General features: G+C 46.7%; 1 protein-coding gene across 1 annotated transcript; it reads right to left on the bottom strand.

Annotated features, from left to right (window-relative positions):
- Nucleotides 1–1,634: 1,634 nt before the first annotated feature.
- On the bottom strand, nt 1,635–17,906 carry bnc2 (basonuclin zinc finger protein 2). The gene is made up of 3 exons (XM_029749372.1): nt 17,898–17,906; nt 14,542–17,057; nt 1,635–4,242 (listed from the first exon to the last, which is right to left on the bottom strand). The coding sequence occupies exons 1-3, from the start codon at nt 17,904–17,906 to the stop codon at nt 3,396–3,398; spliced, it is 3,372 nt and encodes a 1,123-aa protein (XP_029605232.1). The 3' UTR covers nt 1,635–3,395.
- Between the last annotated feature and the right edge of the window lie 295 nt (nt 17,907–18,201).

Here is an 18,201-nt window from a genome sequence, read left to right on the forward strand (position 1 = left end):
ACCGCGCAGGCTAAGGGTCACTGGCTACAGCAGCGTTAGTTAAGATTACTCTTAGCTTGTTACAGTCTCACGTTCCAAACCAGACTGATTGGCCTTCCCGAGCTTTCTCCCAGTTCTTTTATATCCACGGTATTCATCGTAAGCCATCGAACACTTTCAAAGAGGGGCTTCCGCACCTCTCTGATTCAGAGGGGCTGGGTTAAATGCAGAAGACACATTTCAGTTGAATACGTTCAGTTGGACATCTGACTAGGTTTCCCTTTCCACCTTTCTTTCTCAACTGCTCTCAGTGCATTCCATGGCAGTCCATTGCGGTCCAACTCAATGCTACATTCCACTGTTCTCCCTAATGAAACGCTAGCGTGCCCTGCAGTGACAAGGCTGGAATGCTAACACTGGACAGCCTGCTTTATTACATAGAGTGATGGACCGTGGATGAGCTCCCTCTCTCTCTCTCTCTCTGCCCCCCTCTCTCTGCCTCGGGGTGTCCTTGTTTCCCGCCCATCACCAGAGGTTAACAAGTCCTCTCGTTGCTGTCATCCCATTGGCCTGTTAGCAGGGTGGGTGTGTGTGTGTGTGTGTGTGTGTGTGTGTGTGTGTGTGTGTGTGTGTGTGTGTGTGTGTGTGTGTGTGTGTGTGTGTGTGTGTGTGTGTGTGTGTGAGAGAGAGAGAGTGTGTGTGGAAGAGAGAGAGAGAGAGAGACAGCTGTCAGCAGGGTACCTGGAGTGACACTTCTGTACTTCTCCGGCTGGGCCCGTGGCGGTAAGGTGCAGTACGGTGCGCTGAGCAAATGAGGCAGGCTGCGCCTCAGTGCCACTCCAGGAAGTAGCCGAAGGTTCCTGTACAAACCTTTCCTTCACCTGGGATAAACAGGCAATTACACATCCTTTTTCTACGGCGATGGGCGTCCAGTCAACTTAAGGGTACACTATTAGTCTGTGTCCCTATAGGACCCGAGAAGGGGGCGAGTGGAGGGGGGTGAGTGGTGGGTTGAGGAGGGGGGCGGGGGTGGTTTCTCTCAGAGAGGGAGAGAGAGATAAAAGAGACAGAAAGAGAGAGAGAGACCGGGAGAACGGTTTGGATCTCTGTCGGCGTCACAGTCCTGTCAGCAACATTCACGTCTGGCGGTATAATGAAGTGACAAGTGAGATATTAGACAGATCAGCGTCAGAAGGCCTCCAGGTAACGGTGGAACAGCACATTTTTAATGATCCTCACTGCCATCCCTTCTTCCTCTCAAGTCAGCCCTCCACCTCCGCAACCCCTTTCACTCAGATCAGCTCTTTCTCTCTCTCTTCAGAGAGAGGAGAGGGGTGAAGACTGCTGCCAGTGCTGTGGAGGTTGGTTGAGTGAGGAGAGAGGAGAAGCTAAGTCTTAAGAGTTTACGCCAACGTGTCCATCAAAGGGTCGATCATGCCCATTGCAAAATAGTTGAAGTCATAAAAAAATAAAAAAGTCCAACACTTTCATGGATATAACGGGGGTTTGAATACTGTATACCACGTAACACTGTGCGTTTTTATCCCCTTAAGATAAGCACCAATCAAGAAAGAGGAGCTCTCAATTTTTTCACATCCATAGTAACACGACAAAAACACAATAATAACCATCAACTCAAGGGCACAGACTCAAAATGAAGACCGATCTGTCTTTCTTTTTTTCTTTTCTTGAAAAAACAAGGAATTGATATTGGACAAGACATCTGTATCAAGATAACATCACTCGCCAATAAATACCCCTTCCTTCCCCTGGCTACTTTGCCTAGTTATCTGAAATATTTGTACCTTAAGATGTGTATGGAAACAAGGAAAGTGGCTGCAAAAAACTCTGAAAACAGCCAGGCAATGGCCACAGAGTTTCACAGAGTTCACGTTTGAAGCTAACAATCAGCAATGGAAATCAATACCGAAAAAAATATAGCAAAAGGCTTAAGACTCAAGTGCATCATATCAATTTATGGGGTGTAAGTTAAAGTACAACTGTATGGCGGAAAAATATAGTTTGTTTTAAAAACCAATGCTTCTTTTTGTTTTGGTCACAGTTTAAGGACTATTTCTTTGTTTTATAATCAATGTGACATTCACAATACTTCTGATAGGATGGCCATTTTTTGCATGGAAATGTGTATAAAATAATAGAAGGACACTCAACCAACGCTTGTTTTAGGTCACAAATACCACATGCAGTAGAAAGATTAGCCTACTTCAACCTCTGTAGCTAAGTACTGTGATATTACAGTCACACACTGGGTTCACACTCCTTGAAATGAAAATAAATTCCTCAATACCTAAATCTTCTGCCTTCAAAAACAGCAGCTGTATTGTAGTCAGTCACGTTACTGTATCTGGTAGAGTAGAAATACTTAGACTTTACGATTATTTGAGTAAATGGGCCGGATGTTGGGTTTCGTTCAGGACAAATATGGGTCTTTTGTTGTGAAATAGCGTTTTTGAAACTCAAAAAGGTGCAAAAAAAATAAAACTGCCACAAGTATGCTAAGTCATTTCCCCTTGGCACTGTGGCCGTCTATCAGACCCCGAACATCGCGGAAACGAACCATTGCAAAGTCCTCCTTGTAATAATATTACACATCCCGCTTGTATAGTTGCAAAGTGCGAAAAACTGAATTGGTATAGTAAAAGCTATAAATGATAACAAAAACAAAAGAACAGAGAATGATATTATTGGTGTAGGAGCCAAAAAAAAGCATGCCGGCAACCTCCGCATATCTAACAAGCAGATACAACCAGTCACATGATCATTAGTTCTTCTCAGTTTAAAAATGGTTTTTTTCAAGCTAGTAAAGATGCTACCTCTTTCTTGCCTACCTTAGCGCTGGAAGTATTGTACTGTAACATAAAAACAAAAAAGAGAAACAAAAAAAATAGCTAACAACCATCAAATACAATTGTTTTACACCAATAGCCTCTTGGGACATATTATTTACAAATGAAGCAGTCATGCTCTTGTATGGGGTTTCCTTTAAAAGCTATCATTACACAAATACAACAAGAAGATTTATATTTTTTTCATTGTTATTATCATTTCTGCAGGCAACAGTCACAAATAAGAGTTTGAATAGATTCTTTGGAGATGGACAAAAACAAAGACATATGGGAAATAGGAAATGGGGTTTATGGGAAACCGGCAGGGCCAGTTTTTGGAATAAAGACACTTCAAGTGTCTCATCCTCGTTCTTCCAAAGAAGGAAAGGTCAAAAGTCACAACGCTTACTGTATATAGTCACTGGATCTCATCGAAGGGAAATATAACTGTGGTGCATGATGTCTAAGGGTGATAAGGTGTAGTTCCTGGGGGTAAGAGCTCATGGTTTGGGGTGAGGAGGGAGTCAAGGAAGGGGGTAGAGTTGGCCAGATGGGGGCCAGGGGGTTGGGCTAGTCTACCATGGTGGTGAAGGGCACGTTGTTTTTGTGGAGGTTGGGGTTCTGAGAGTGGCGGTTGCGGCTACGCACCGAGGAGAACATCATGTTGCAGCCGGCCACTTTACACTTGTGCATCTCGCGCAGGTGCACAGTCTTGTAGTGCACGCGCAGGGTCCCTTTGTTGCTGTACACTTTGTGGCAGATGCTACACAGGATCCCACCACTGCCACCGGTGGAAGACAGGACGGTCGGCGAGGAGGAGGGGTCGGCGCCGGTCAGACCTTCCTCCGATCTTCCTCCGACTCCTCCCTCGCCGACCTGGTCCCGCCGCCCCCCGGCCCCTGCCTGCCCCGGGGCATGCTGGGAGCAGTCCTCCCTGTCGCTGACCCCTCCCTCCTCCCCCTCCTCCTCCAGGTCATCCAATAGGATGCCCTCGTCGCTGCCCTCGTCCGACTGGCGTGATGAATGGACTGACCCGCTGGACTGAACGCTGGACGCGGTGCTCAGGTCCAGCACCATGTAGTCGTCTGGAGGGCCACCGCGGTGGTAGAAGCCGTTGGTGTGGGGGTGGTGGAGGGGGTGGTGGTGGTGGTGATGGTGATGGTTTAGGGGGTGGTGGTGGGGGTAATCGGTGCCTGCCGGGGAGCTGGCGTCACGGTTCAGCCCTCCTCCCCCCAGGCTGGCGCCGCCAATGCCCGCCCCTGCCATGGCGTCCAGGCCCAAGTGGTGCCCGGCGTAGATCTTAGCCAGGAACTCAGCGCGCAGGTCCTTGGGCAGCGGCGTGAGTTGGGGGTCCAGGACAATGTCGTCCAGCTCTTTGGTAAGCAGTTTGCGATGTAGGTTGATGTTGGAGCTGTGCCTGGTGGAAAGACATAATGAAGGGGGAGGTAGAGAGAGATCGTTTTCATAAGAAAATGGCTAAACAAGTTGTCAAATCAAGCAAAATGGTGTTTCAGCGCTTTAAACAATGACTGGAGTGGTAACATTCTCAGATCTTTTTAGAAAGATGATACATTTTGCATTCCAATACACGTGTTCTGTCTCGCCCAACACATGCACCTATGCTTGGAGTTCTAAGTATTTGAATGATATTGTATCAGTCACTACATTTTCTCTTCACTAACCCCTGACCTCACGCTAGACAAAAGAACTACTAACGATTCACCTTGTTCTAGAACCTCTCCTCACTCTTTAACTTACTTACTTAACCTATCAAGAGGAACCTACGTTGAAGTGGCTTCCAATGCCCCTCCCTTTTAGGTGAGAGAAACTCTACCCAGTCCTTCTCTTAGCGTTCCCCTAACTGGTCTAACGCGGTGTGGCGGGAGCATCCTGCCACGGTGTTTACCACAGTCAGCACGTCTAGCACAGCCCCGCTGCAAATCCAATAGACTCTGACTCAATTAAATACTCCACCATATTGAATGGGAGTTTATCAATTGATTGGAGCTGTGGTAATGCGATAATCGAGGGAAACTGGATAGCGTATTAGATCTCCGACAGCATTATCACACTGGCTCCCTATTGGAAGTGGCTTAATCGGGCCCCCCTTTTAAAACATATGATCCCCATGTATCCCCTTCGCTTTAAGAAATAAAAATGGCCGCTTTTTCACACAGAGAGCAGTAGTATCTCATAATGCATAGCCACTGCCATCAAATTCACAACAAGGAAGTGTAAGCCTGGATCTGGTGCCTTGCTAAAGCTTGCTAGAGCTAAAGGGTATTGTTTGTGAGGTGTAGCAGTCTGAATTGCAAAGCCATGCCAAAAGATGTGAGGTAAAATGTGTTTTGACAGCTCAAATTCAATGCTTCTTCCCTCCAATTCCACAGTTGCCATTTCAGCCTGGGTGGATGCAGGCTACACCACAGCAAATGGCACAATAAAATGGACAAAGAAAAGTAAACATAAGTGAGTAATAACTGGTGCCAGATATGGAGGTGGCACAGTATAAACATCCCACTGTCCACAATACAACATGTTAGGGGACTTTTCAAATGAAATCAAGACTTTTAAAGTGAAATTAAACAAAAGTAAGCAACGACTAAGGAATATCAAGCAGTGCTTTTAAATGTGAGGGGGTTTCATGCAAGGCAAGGGGCACGGTGGAGGGTGTGACAAACTAAAAACAGACGTCCTTGGCAGGACAGGACGAGGGCAAATGGATTCACAATGTATAGTAGAGCTTACCAGCAGTGCCATGGTTGATGCAGTCAAAAAGGGTCCCTTGCCTTTAATTATTTAGTTCCCTATCGGACATTCTCCTGCAAGAGGGTAAAAATAGTATACATTCATTGGAATGGAGGGACCCTTTCTTTCTGTGTTACAAGAGGAAGCAAACAGGAGCACCGTCCACTTGAGCATTGTCAGCATCGAGGAGCGGGGAGAATCGATTGGCTGTGGTTGTCACTGCCGCGTGTGTGCCTGTGCGCGCAAGTGTGTGTGTGTGTGTGTGTGTGTGTGTGAAAGAGAGAGAGAAAATATACAGTACATCCATGTTCTGAGACTCATGAACATTCTTAGTTCTCTTCTTTTAACCTATGATAACAGTCTGATACACTGATGGTGTTATCTTCAGGTCCAAATAGTCATGACTCCTTGTCTCTCCTAATGTATCCCTGTGTAGATGGAGAAATGACTGTTTCCACGACCAATAAACAAACAATTGGGTCTAGACAGTCAGTAGAATACTGTCCGGAAATATTTTGTTACACTGATTACATTCAATTTGATTGGTTTGTTGATTGATTTTAGTGGGGATGCCAACAAGCATTAGTTAATGTGATTGGGCCATATGCTGTTGATGATGCTCAGGTAGGCGGGTCCTTTGCAACATGTCTCCACCCCTAAAGCCACACCCCCACACTGCTCATAAGCTCTAGTCTGCCATGGCTCCCTGACCGATGAGGTTAAAACACATGCTAAGTGCCATGCAGTAAGTACCCTGAATTACTACAGTATTACTAAGTACTACTGCATCAGCCATATGTCATTACTGTGATATCAGCATTTATACTAGATCACAACATCAAAACCACGACTGAATAACTAACACACAACCCATCTACATTGTACATGTACATGTCCCTTCTGGTCGTTATACTGTCATTCACAAAGACCACATACTGAGAGAAAAGATGTGTTGAGTAATCAAACAATTAGTGATTACTGTTTAAAATAAATAAATAGATTGTTGATTTGCATCTTTGGAACAATTCAAGCCTGTGGAATGTGGCGTGAATAATGGCTGCTTGAATAGACTTTGCGGAGGAATTCACCTGCACCGGTGAAAGACGCATCGCCTCCCTATCTCTAAAAATATTCACTGGAAGTGGATCAGTCTGCAGTTATATTCTTGGGGGTAGATTTTCCTCATTTAGAGGACATATACAGATTCCTTCATTTATCAGATTTACCCTCTGCCCCATCTCCCTGTCTCCATCACTCTGCCACCACTATTTCACTCCCCTTCTTCCCCATACCTCTACCCCCCAAACCAAACTCCTCCGTTCCCTCACTCCCTTCTCCACCTCTCCCTCCCCGATGGCCAGTAATGTGGCAGGAAAACCAAATTGACAGTCTCATCTTCGACCAAAGACGGGGGAGGCCTCTTGAGAGGCCATTTTGTTTGTGCAGAGTAGGAGGAGACGGGGGGAGAGAGAGAGAGAGGCTAGCTAGCTAACGCGCCTGTCCCAGCCAACGTTAATCATCTTTAGGCTCCCGTCTCCTCCAATGGCCCTGTCCTTCTCTCTGTACCGGGTGTGTGTGTGTGTGTGTGTGTGTGTGTGTGAGTGTGTGTGCACTGTCTAAATGAGTCGTAACGAGCAAAGTGAAGTCATATTAAACTGACGCTGATGGGTTCTTTGCCTCTGCTGTCATGTGGGGTTGCTATGTGATGAGGTTTGGAGTGGAGAGGTGGGAGGATGATCGAGGGGTTGGGTAACACATTCATCATTATCTGTCTTTATTCTCTACTAGCTATACTAGCTGGAGAAACTTGATAAAAAAGTTCATAAAAGGAATATTCCTCTCAGGGGTTGGTTACACAGACTCCACAGACACACCATAGAGGTTTAGATAGAAGGCTAAGTTACAGATCACATCAACAAAGCCCTGTCATTATATTAGCCTACAATTACTTACAGAATGTGAAATATTTGCGACGCTTATTGTTCCAAATGAAAGCCTTCTGAAAGTGATTCTCTGATCATCTTTTTGTCTTTATCCACAAAACCCAACTGTATCAAAGATAAATTAACATAAAAGTCCCATTTCATAGTGTAATGTCATTAACATACTGTTCATCAGTAGATATTTTGAACTCGGGATCTGTGGCTAAATTAAATAACACATTCTCTCTATAAATGATCAGGCCTTTGTTTAAGCATGGCAAATCAAGAGACTGCAGCTTCACTGAAGTTCTACCAGAGACTGGGCCCACATTGCTTGAAGGGAGCAGGGGAGAAGGAGGAGAGAGAGGGGGAGGAGGAGGAGAGGGAGGAGGAGGAGGAGAGAGAGGGGCAGGAGGATGAGAGAGAGAGTGGCTCTCAAACGTAATTAACCTTCACTCTCTGCATCCCTCCATCCGTGTGGGGACGAGGGGCTGCCGCACACTAGTGCATCATGGGAAATAAGTGCGGGAAAGCACCTGGTGACAGAGGCCTCCGATGGAGGGATGAAAATGAATAAAACAAGGAGGAGTCTTCATATAAACATGTAGAAAAAGAGAGAGGGAGGCCCTGTCGTTGATTTAGGAAAATATGATTAACGAGGATAATAAGGCCGATGATTACTGGTCGGCACGCCTTTCAGACGTTAATCATACTACCGCTGCTGTCACCGCTGTGTGTGTGTCTGCGCTGCCCTCCACAATAAATATGCAATCATTTACCTCTGAGCTGGGCGCCTGGTGGCCAGGGGGCTGGAGGGAAACACTGTACTGTTACTGTATTGATGTACAACTAGCAGCTAGATGTTAGAGGACACTCTGTACTCTATTAGCTGTGTGTGTGTGTGTGTGTGTGTGTGTGTGTGTGTGTGTGTGTGTGCGTGTGCGTGTGTAAAACAGCAGTGTGCTATGTTGTTTATCCTGTTAGTTAACCATTGATCTGTATCTTTACATCTACGTCACCATGTAGATACAAAATGTCCCCCCCCCCTCTATTCAAACGCTTGTGACACTATCGTCATTTCCCATTGTCTTTTTGTTGTTTCCCTCAAATATTAATATGATACCGTAGATCAAATGTTCTTATAATCCTCCCCTCTAATTGACTCTGACATCGGGGCTTTTGAAGGTAGCGTTTGTTTGATGCGCCTACCTACGTTCCTCTGGGGTGTCACTCCACTGTAGAGAAATAATTGACTAATGGGATATGCTGAGGTACCTGGACAACCTCCTGTTGTTGGTATAGACGTCAACATCTCGCTGTGAGGAGAGAGAGGAGAGGTGGTGGGGGAGAGGAGGAAGCTGGTTATTAGCACTGCATATTACAGACCTGGATTTTGCATACATTATCTGGTTGGAAACAAATGTCTGGGTGTCCCAACAGATTTAGGCTCAGATAGAGTGTTTCTGTTGTTAGCGAAATTGTACGTTCTAAAGCTCAAATACAAGGGATGAAGAGAAGGCATACGGTTTGGTTTACTGAGATTAAATATCCTTATTCTGTGATATAATTACTAGATTATTCTAGATTACTAGATTATATTGCATTAAATGTATTTAATTAATCATACAGTTACTATTATTTGAATTTGTGCTAAAATATAATAATGATTGGTTTCATAATATCAGAAATAATATGTTATTAGCTGTGGAATTTGTAACATTTTGTAGTGAATCTTACGAATAATGTAATTTGAAACTACTCAAACTTTATGTAGCAGCAAACCAATGTCTGGGGCGTTGTGGTTTCCCAATCCTTCCTCCACAATAATATTATCAGAGGGGAAAAGTCCTTATGAAAACGACCAAATTATTTTCCCATGTTACAACTACAATTACACTGCAGCATGCATTATGTAGTTAAGGGATTACCCAGGGACACATCTGATTGGTGTTCGGCCAGAGCCCTGACTATAGCTTCAATAACCCACAATTCCTTTGGCCCCGCGATACCCCTCTGTTGTTACGCTTCTCTCCTTATTCCATAGGAGCGGCAGTCTCAGTAATACATCCCATATGCTACCAGGAATTTATGCGCCACACAAAAGATCCGTCCCGAATGACACCCTATTTCCCATATAGTGCACTACTTTTGACCAGGGTTCTGATCACAAGTAGTGCACTATATAGGGAATAGGTTGCCATTTGGGACACACTCAACGTATGGAAACAATAGTGTACTTAGGTGTAACTCACCCACATCTTGGTCTAAGACCGTCTTCTAAGATCCATATGTTCACAGCAGTGATTGTCCTCTCTTCCTGCTACACACCTATCTATTCATCAGGGCCTTATGTTAAAGCGCTTCTGGAATTTATATGCTTGTGTTTTTGGTAATCGAGTCAAACTGTCACACGCACAAGATTCCACAGTCACTGTGACACCGTGTCTGTGAGCGTGGGTTGAGGTTCATGCTTCACTATAAGCCTGTGGAAGATATTTGGGTTCATCTTTGAGCCAAGATGGAAGACGAAACACAGTCTAATTTGACCTCGCTCCCTCACAGTTGCACCTCTCTATACTACAGCACCTACTGCCTCTTGGAAACCAAATCCTTTACTGTGAGTGAGTCAGAGGACTCTAACTAGTGCTGTTTTTCACTGATTCGTTTTTCCCACCACTGTCATCCCCTCCTCGTTTAGTGCCGGAGTTAAGTGTTTTTTTAAAGGCCATTACGGGGTCGCCGCGGCAGATGCTAATACAAGTGGGGAGCGCTAATGTCGGAGAGCGCCCAATAAAAAAGATGGATGGCTAAATTATATAGTTGGGAGACAAGCTGGGGCAGTGGTCGGGAAGGATGACAGGAGGGGGAGGGCTCTGATTCATAGTTCTACCTTGACTTCCACTATATAAGGAAGTAGGCCGCTGAATTAGGCCTCCTCATTGGTCAGTTTGGCCATGTGTGTCCAGCTCCTGAGCAGGTATTGGTCGGCTTACTCGCCACTCATTCAGAAATGTCTGAAGTGAGTCGTTGGGATACCATTGGCGTTTCTGTCATGGTCATTTAGTATCTAAACATTTGTTGAGATATCTGTTCGCTGTGGGGAGGCTGTTATTTGGATCGTATCAAACCATAAGGTCAGGGCTATTTGTTTAATATCATTTTATTTTAGTGCAATAAAGAGACTAATTAAAAATACTGTGTACATTACAATAAATGAGTTACTCTCTGTAAGACTATATGCATCTGTAGGAACGCATCAGCTTTTAAGGAATGTGTGAGTTTATACGCGCACAAGCATGTGTCTGTGTGGTTATGCGAGACAGCAGGCCTCTCGTGCCCCGGGCGCTCCCTGTCCCTAAAGCCTCGTCAAAGAGGGTAACGAACTAATGCATCATCCGCGGCTGCGTCAAACACAGGCATCGGCACGGCAACGCATCCTTTAATAACACTTCCTGTCATCTCCCTGCTGTCGGCACCAGCTGCGTCAGGTGAGCGGCATGATTTCACCTTCTCTTCTCCTCCGCTAACGCTATTTTACCTGTCTCTTCTCCTCCATCCCCCCCTCTCTTTTCCGCTAACACTATAACCCATCTCCTCTTTTCCTCTCATCCACCTACTCCATCCCCTCTTCCCCTCCCTCTATCCCTGCCTCCATCCCTCCCTCCCTGAACAAGTCCCAGAGTCACCTGCTCTATTTACTTGGTGCTAATGAACAAACAGTAACAGAATGAACAGATGCCAGTGAAACAAGGAACTTAATAAAGGCCCCGGGTGAAGAGGGGAGGCGGGTGGAGGGTTGCTGTTGAGACAAAATAACTCTGAGAAAAACTAGAGACAAAACTCCTCAGAGAAGCAAATTAGATTAGGAGGGGGAGAAAACAGACTCGCTCTTTATCTAAATAAAAAGTGTCACTTGTCACCACGGCGTGCTCTAACACAAAAAAACATGTTTTTATCTCTTTCTCCAGAGGAGCTGGTTGAGTGAGGCCTCCCCTCTTCTAGAGATCTAGAATGTGGTATGTTTCATTATACTGGGAGCAGAGGCGTGTGTGTGTGTGTGTGTGTGTGTGTGTGTGTGTGTGTGTGTGTGGGGGGGGGGGGGGGGGGGGGGGGGCTCTGCTAAAGCGATAAAGAGATGCATTTGTTACACTTGAAGTCATGTCTATTTTCGAGGGGCATTGGGGAGGAGATGAATTTACATTTCCTTTCAAGGGCCCTTTTTCCACCGACACCCCACTGTGAAGAGAGACTGGACCGTTCAGTCAAATGGACATGCTTGTTTACACGGTGGTCAGGGGAATAGACCTGCCAATGTCACACACAAGGCCTTTAATTCCGTTTTTTTATGATGCTAATAACAATGCTAATGAGTCACTATCGATGCCATCATGGGGTCGTTGTTGAGAGTTTTAATTCCCTAAATTACCCTAATATCCGGATGCATTTGGTAGGCTACTTTCAAACCACTCTTAGGCCAGTCGAAGTCTAACGTCAAACATCCCCTTATACAAAAAAAACGAAACAAATGTTAGCAATTCCTTAGAGAGCTAAATGCTAGTTGCTAGCCCAGGGCACTCTGATGTTGTGTAGCCTCAGCATGTGTTGTGTTCTGGCGTCAACCTGCTGCTAGCTTTAGTGGGTGGGTGTATTCTGGGAGGGTGTGTGTGGATAGGGTGGATGTGCGAACAAGCCCAGGTAGGTAAAGCGTGGCTAGCCTCACCTCCCGGAACAGGGCGCTAATACATGCAGTGGCTTGACAGACCGCTGTCTACGTTAATGTATGCTACCTCACCTGTCAGTGACGAGGTGAGTGAGGGGAGGTAAACAGGGGTATATCTCAGAGTGGAAGATTGTGTGTGTGTGTGTTCTGGCGATGACACCCTACTTCTCTGAACTTTGACATGACAGTCAACAGATGCCACTGTATACCTGTTAAATTATAAATCGTATCTCTGCTAATGGTGCGTTCCACTTAACATATGGTAGGTGACGCCTTAATAATTTCACTCCATCTAAGTAAGAAAAAAGTAGACTTCACTGCAGTTGAGTAGCTCATCAACAAAACTCATCTACTGTCCTAAACTTCCCCATTACTAATTCCACAATTACTGATGAAATATCAGATCAAATGATACATGCACCATACATCCACAACATTGTCAACGTTTCTGATTACATCACGTAATGTCAAAATGAAAGGACAAAACATATGTAATGAACCTACCTGTAATGAATGCCTGAATTGTTAGTATATATATATTTATATATACACACACATACAGTGCCAGTCAAAAGTTTGGACACACCTACTAATTCTACTATTTCAAGGGTTTTTCTTAATTTTTTACTATTTTCTACATTATGGAGTAATAGTGAAGACAACAAAAATATGAAATAACACATGGATCCATGTAGTAACCAAAAAAGTGTTAAACAAATCAAAATATATTTTATATATACACACACACACACACACACACACACACACACACTACCGTTCAAAAGTTTGGGGTCACTTAGAAAGGTCCTTGTATTTGAAAGAAAAGCACATTTTTTGTCCACTAAAATAACATCAAATTGATCGGAAATACAGTGTAGACATTATTAATGTTGTAAATGACTATTATAGCTGGAAATGGCCGATTTAAAAAAAGTAAATAATAATAATTATGCAATATCTACATAGGCACATTATCAGTAACCATCACTTCTGTGTTCCAATGGCACATTGTGTTAGCTAATCCAAGTTTATCATTTTAAAAGACTAATTGACTAATTTGCAGTTAAATTGACTAATTTAAATTGACTAATTTGCAGTTATGTTAGCACAGCTGAAAACTGTTGTTCTGATTAAAGAAGCAATACAACTGGCCTTCTTTAGACTAGTTGAGTATCTGGAGCATCAGCATAAGAGATGCAAAGAAAAAACCATATCTCAGACTGGCCAATAAAAAGAAAAGATTAAGATGGACAAAAGAACACAGATGCTGGACAGAGGAACTCTGCCTAGAAGGCCAGCATCCCGGAGTCGCCTCTTCACTGTTGACATTGAGACTGGTGTTTTGCGGATACTATTTAATGAAGCTGCCAGTTGAGGACTTAGGAGGCATCTGTTTCTCAAACTAGAAACTCTTAAATACTTGTCCTCTTGCTCAGTTGTGCACCGGGGCCTCCCACTCCTCTTTCTATTCTGGTTAGAGCCAGTGTGCGCTGTTCTGTGAAGGGAGTAGTACACAGTGTTGTACGAGATCTTCAGTTTCTTGGCAATTTCTCGCATAGAATAGCCTTCATTTCTTAGAACAAGATTAGACTGACGAGTTTCAGAAGAAAGGTCTTTGTTTCTGGCCATTTTGAGCCTGTAATTGAACCCATAAATGATGATGCTCCAGATACTCAACTAGTCTAAAGGACAGTTGTAGTGCTTCTTTAAATCAGAACAACAGTTTTCAGCTGTGCTAACATAATTGTAAAAGGGTTTTCTAATGATCAATTAGCCTTTTAAAATGATAAACTTGGATTAGCTAACACAATGTGCCATTTGAACACAGAAGTGATGGTTGCTGATAATGGGCCTCTGAACGCCTATGTAGATATTCCATTCAAAATCTGCCGTTTCCAGCTACAATAGTCATTTACAACATTAACAATGTCTACACTGTATTTCTGATCAATTTGATGTTATTTTAATGGCCCAAAAATGTTTCTTTCAAAAACAAGGAAATGTCTAAGTGACCCCAAACTTTTGAACAGTAGTGTGTATAGATATATAGTTGTATTGTTTGTATATCGTTGTATCTCAAATTCTTGTTTTGTTACTTGTCGTGTTTTTTGTGGACCACAGGAGAATAGCTGCTGCCTCCGCAAAAGCAAATGGGTTTCCAAGTAAACAAATGACTTAATAACACCAGTTGTATCATAATATTCATTCATACTCTACTAATATTTAAATAATTTGTCTGAAAAATTGAGGCAGTCAAATTAAAAATCAATTGCAAGCCAAAAAAGACACTGTTAGTGTGTATGTGTGTGTGTTGTACGACACTCACCTGTCTCTGCTCCGTCGGGAGGGGAAGGCGGCGTTGCAGCCGGACACGGTGCACACGTGCATCTCTTTGAGGTGCACGTTCTTGTAGTGCAGTTTGACGCTGTAGGAACTCTTGAAGCTCTTCTTGCACACGTAGCAGATCTTGGGGTCGTTGGAGTTGGGGCTGGTGCACAGTTCTCCCTCGGGGGAGTGCGAGGAGGGGAACTTGGGCGGGCTGGCGCCGTAGCTCATGGAGGAGATGAAGCTCTCGTGCAGGGCGGCCATGCTGGCGGCAGCGGCTGCGGCGGCCGCCATGCCACCATTGTAGAGGCCATACTGGCTCATGCAGAACATGTCGTAGGTGGGGTCGTTGAGCTCCTCCTTAATCTTGATGGTGGGCTGTTGGGGTGAGGGTGAGGAGCGGCTCTTGGGGTCTTCCATCTCCTTTCTCAGCTGCGCCTCCTCATCTCTGGCCTCCTGGTCCTCCTGGTCCTTGTCCAGGTTGTTGCCTTCTCCCACTCTGGAGCTCCTGGAGGAGTTGAGCCTCAGCCTCTGGTGCTGCTCCTCCACCTCCATCATCTCCTCACGGTAGAACATCTTGGAGTCCGAAGTCTCCGAATCGTTCTCAAAGTCTCTCTCATGGTCCTGGTCCTCGGAGGTGAAGCTGTCCATGCAGCGGAGCTCACCGCCTGGGCCTCCTCTCTCGCCCCTCCCGCCCTCTCCTCCGGGTCCCTCTCCCCGGCAGTTGTCCTGGTCGTGCCTCATCAGGTGTCCCCTCATCAGGCCTGGGCTCATCTCATCCTGGGAGGGGGACTGGTGCCCGCTCCCGCCGCTGTGGTGGCCGTTGTTGTTCCCTCCGCTGCTGCTGTTGTTGTTGTTGTTGCGGTTTCCATTGATGTTGTTGTGGTGGAGGTGGGAGGAGGGGTGGTGGTGGTGGTGATGGTGGTGGTGGTGACAGCTGTCGTCATCATCATCGTCTTTGTCCTCATCGTACTCGTCTGCCACGTCAATCACCTCCTTCTCGATCTTCACCGGCATGCTGGACTTACGGGGCTTCTTCTTGGGGGTGGGGTCTGTGTTGGTGGCAGCAGCTGGATCCTGCTGGGGGATACTGGGGGTGGGCAGCCTGTGGTGGGACATTAGCCCACCTTCAGAGGACATATTGTGGGCGTTGTGGGAGGCTGCGGCCGCAGCGGCAGCCAGGAGCTGATACTGCTGGTCCATCAGAGAGGTGCTGTTGGTGGTGGAGGGCAGGATGGGGCTGGTGGGCAGTGACACTGGAGGACTGACCAGGTGCTGTGGGGACAGCAGCGTGCGGTAGAAAGGGGGCACCGGCTGGATGGGCTGCACCGACTTCAGGGAGGGGAAGACCAGTGGGCTCTGCAGGGGTGACTGGAGCATGGGGTCCAGGGGCGGGGTGGCGAAGCCCAGAGGCGGCCGTCCGGGGCTGGTGAGGGTGAAGCCGCTCTTGGCGCTGGAGATGACGGGCGTGCCGGGGCCCGACCCACGGATGAGGTCCTTGTCGCGGTTGTTCCTCAGCATGGGCATGTGCAGGCGTGGGTTGGGGTTGGCGCTGTGGCGGTTGCGGCTGCGCAGCGAGCTGAACACCATGTTGCAGCCCTCGATGGTGCAGCGGTGCTTGATCTTGAGGTGCACGGCGTTGTAGTGGATCTTCAGCGTACCTTTGTCGTAGAAGGTCTTGCCGCACGAGTTGCAGCACACGCGGCCCTTGCGTGAGGTGGCTCCCATGCGGCGCATGCGGTGCATCTTGGAGGAGAAGGAGGAGTGGGTGATGCTCTTGGACTGCTCGCTCTTCACAAAGTGGTGGTGGGCCTGGTGGTCATTGAGGGAGTTGGACCTAGGCCGTGGGGTCCCGGGTTGCCCCTGGCCTTGCTGCTGCTGGCCTTGCTGCTGTTGTTCCGTCTGCTGCTGGGACGGCTGGCTGGAAGGAGTGGGCGAGATGGGTGATGATCGGTTGTTGGGCTCCTGTTTGGGTTCCATGGCGTTGTTCATGCCCCCCAGGGCTCCGATGCGGCTGGGGCTCTGACCGCTGCTGCGGAAAGGGCTGAGGGATACTTCGGACTCGCTGCTCTCCACCGGCTCGCCCTGGTTGGGTAGGCTGGCATCGCGGTCCCGGTCGTGGAGGCCCCGGAGGCCCGACTGCTCCAGCGCCAGGCCATTGGGGGGCAGGCCCAGCATGGGTGCCGACACAGGGTTGATGTACTGGAACGGCAGCAGGAAGGCCAGACTGTTAGGGATGTTCTCAAAGTGGTGGATGCTGGACGGGCTGCTGGTCTCCATGTGGTTGAGGAGGCCTGGGCTTCGGCTGCGTCCCGTGCTGTTGCTTTCAATGAACGTCCGGATGCCTGAGTCGGTCTTGGAGGAGGGCACGGTGACCGCCTGACCCTCCTTCTCCTGGATGGCCATCAGCTCCACGATGGACTTGGTCTCTCCGAAACGAAGGAACTGCTGCAGGGTGATGATCTCCTCTTCCCGAGACATAATGGACCAGCGGTCCAGCACCTTGCCCGCAGCATCCTAGAGGCCCAATGGAAAGACAAGAGAGAGAATAGACAAAACACACAAAAGTTATTGATTGTGCATAATCACTGTGGTCGGTCTGAGGTTGAGAGGGAGCGAGGAGGAAGGGAGTAGGGAAGGGGTGTTGTTATCGGCTCATGAAATTCAGGAGGCCCCTGAAGCGACGAGTAAAGATTGATAATAGAGCTCTGATAATAACCCTCCTCCTCTTCCCTGTCCCTCTTTCTCTTCCTCCTTTCTCTCCTTCCTTCTTTACATTTCATCAGCTATGCATACACAGTCATTAGGCACACAGCGAGAGGAACAGGCAGTTTAATAAAGTCTAAAAGCAAGCAAATGGAGACCGGTGGGGCCGGTGGGGCTGGTGGGCTATTAGTGGGTACCTGTGAATTCTAACCATTTCTGGGGACGTTGATCTATTCGCTGTGAGACTGTTTAACAAAAACAGCCCGTGAAAGATGTGAACTCTCGCTGAGAGTCCCTCAGAACAGCGCACGGCACGCAGCTCCGCTATGTTTACTGCCGCGATGACAGCCGGGGAGAGAAAAGGCTGCTAAAAGAAAGAATGGACTAATTAGCGCGAGCCACTAATCGTACCTTGCTACTTGGCAGCCACTTTTCATAGTTTACTCTTTTATCTCTGAGGGAATCTAATGAACAAAGTCAAATGGAGTTAGGAATGTCAGTCTATGGGGGTTAAGTCAACTTGGACATTAAAATAAGAACACCCATGTTCATTGAAGTGCGTCTTTGGAGGTGACGCCGATCTGGCATCATGCTCATTAAGAACAGACCTGGGGTCAGTCTTTTACTGTGCTTTATGTTAATGAGGTTTACGGGATGCATATCTCCCATCAGATTCAATACTAATGAAGCAGGCATACTTTATCAGTGCGACCGTGTCAAGAGGAAAACGCATGTGCTTGCATTTACACTGCCTATGGAGACAAGGAGGGAGGGAGCGGGAAATGTAATGAAGTAAATGTTGACAGGACATATTTTACATGGGCCTTGGTGTTTCCCAACCCTGTGCTTGTGGAGCCCTGTGGAAGCGTGGGAAACAAAGTTTCCATCCTGGGAGAACAGAATGACTCCGATGGGAGAGCTCTGAGCATTATTCCAAGAGGAGCACTTTCCTTGG

This window comes from Salmo trutta, chromosome 4 (genome assembly GCF_901001165.1).
Source record: "Salmo trutta chromosome 4, fSalTru1.1, whole genome shotgun sequence".
NCBI classification, from domain to species: Eukaryota; Metazoa; Chordata; class Actinopteri; order Salmoniformes; family Salmonidae; genus Salmo; species Salmo trutta.

Bases quoted from the DNA above. Each gene is read 5' to 3' on its own strand.
- bnc2 (XM_029749372.1), bottom strand. The intron at 4,243-14,541 runs GTGAGTGTCGTA...TCTTTCCACCAG, and splicing joins TCCCGACGGAGCAGAGACAG to GCACAGCTCCAACATCAACC.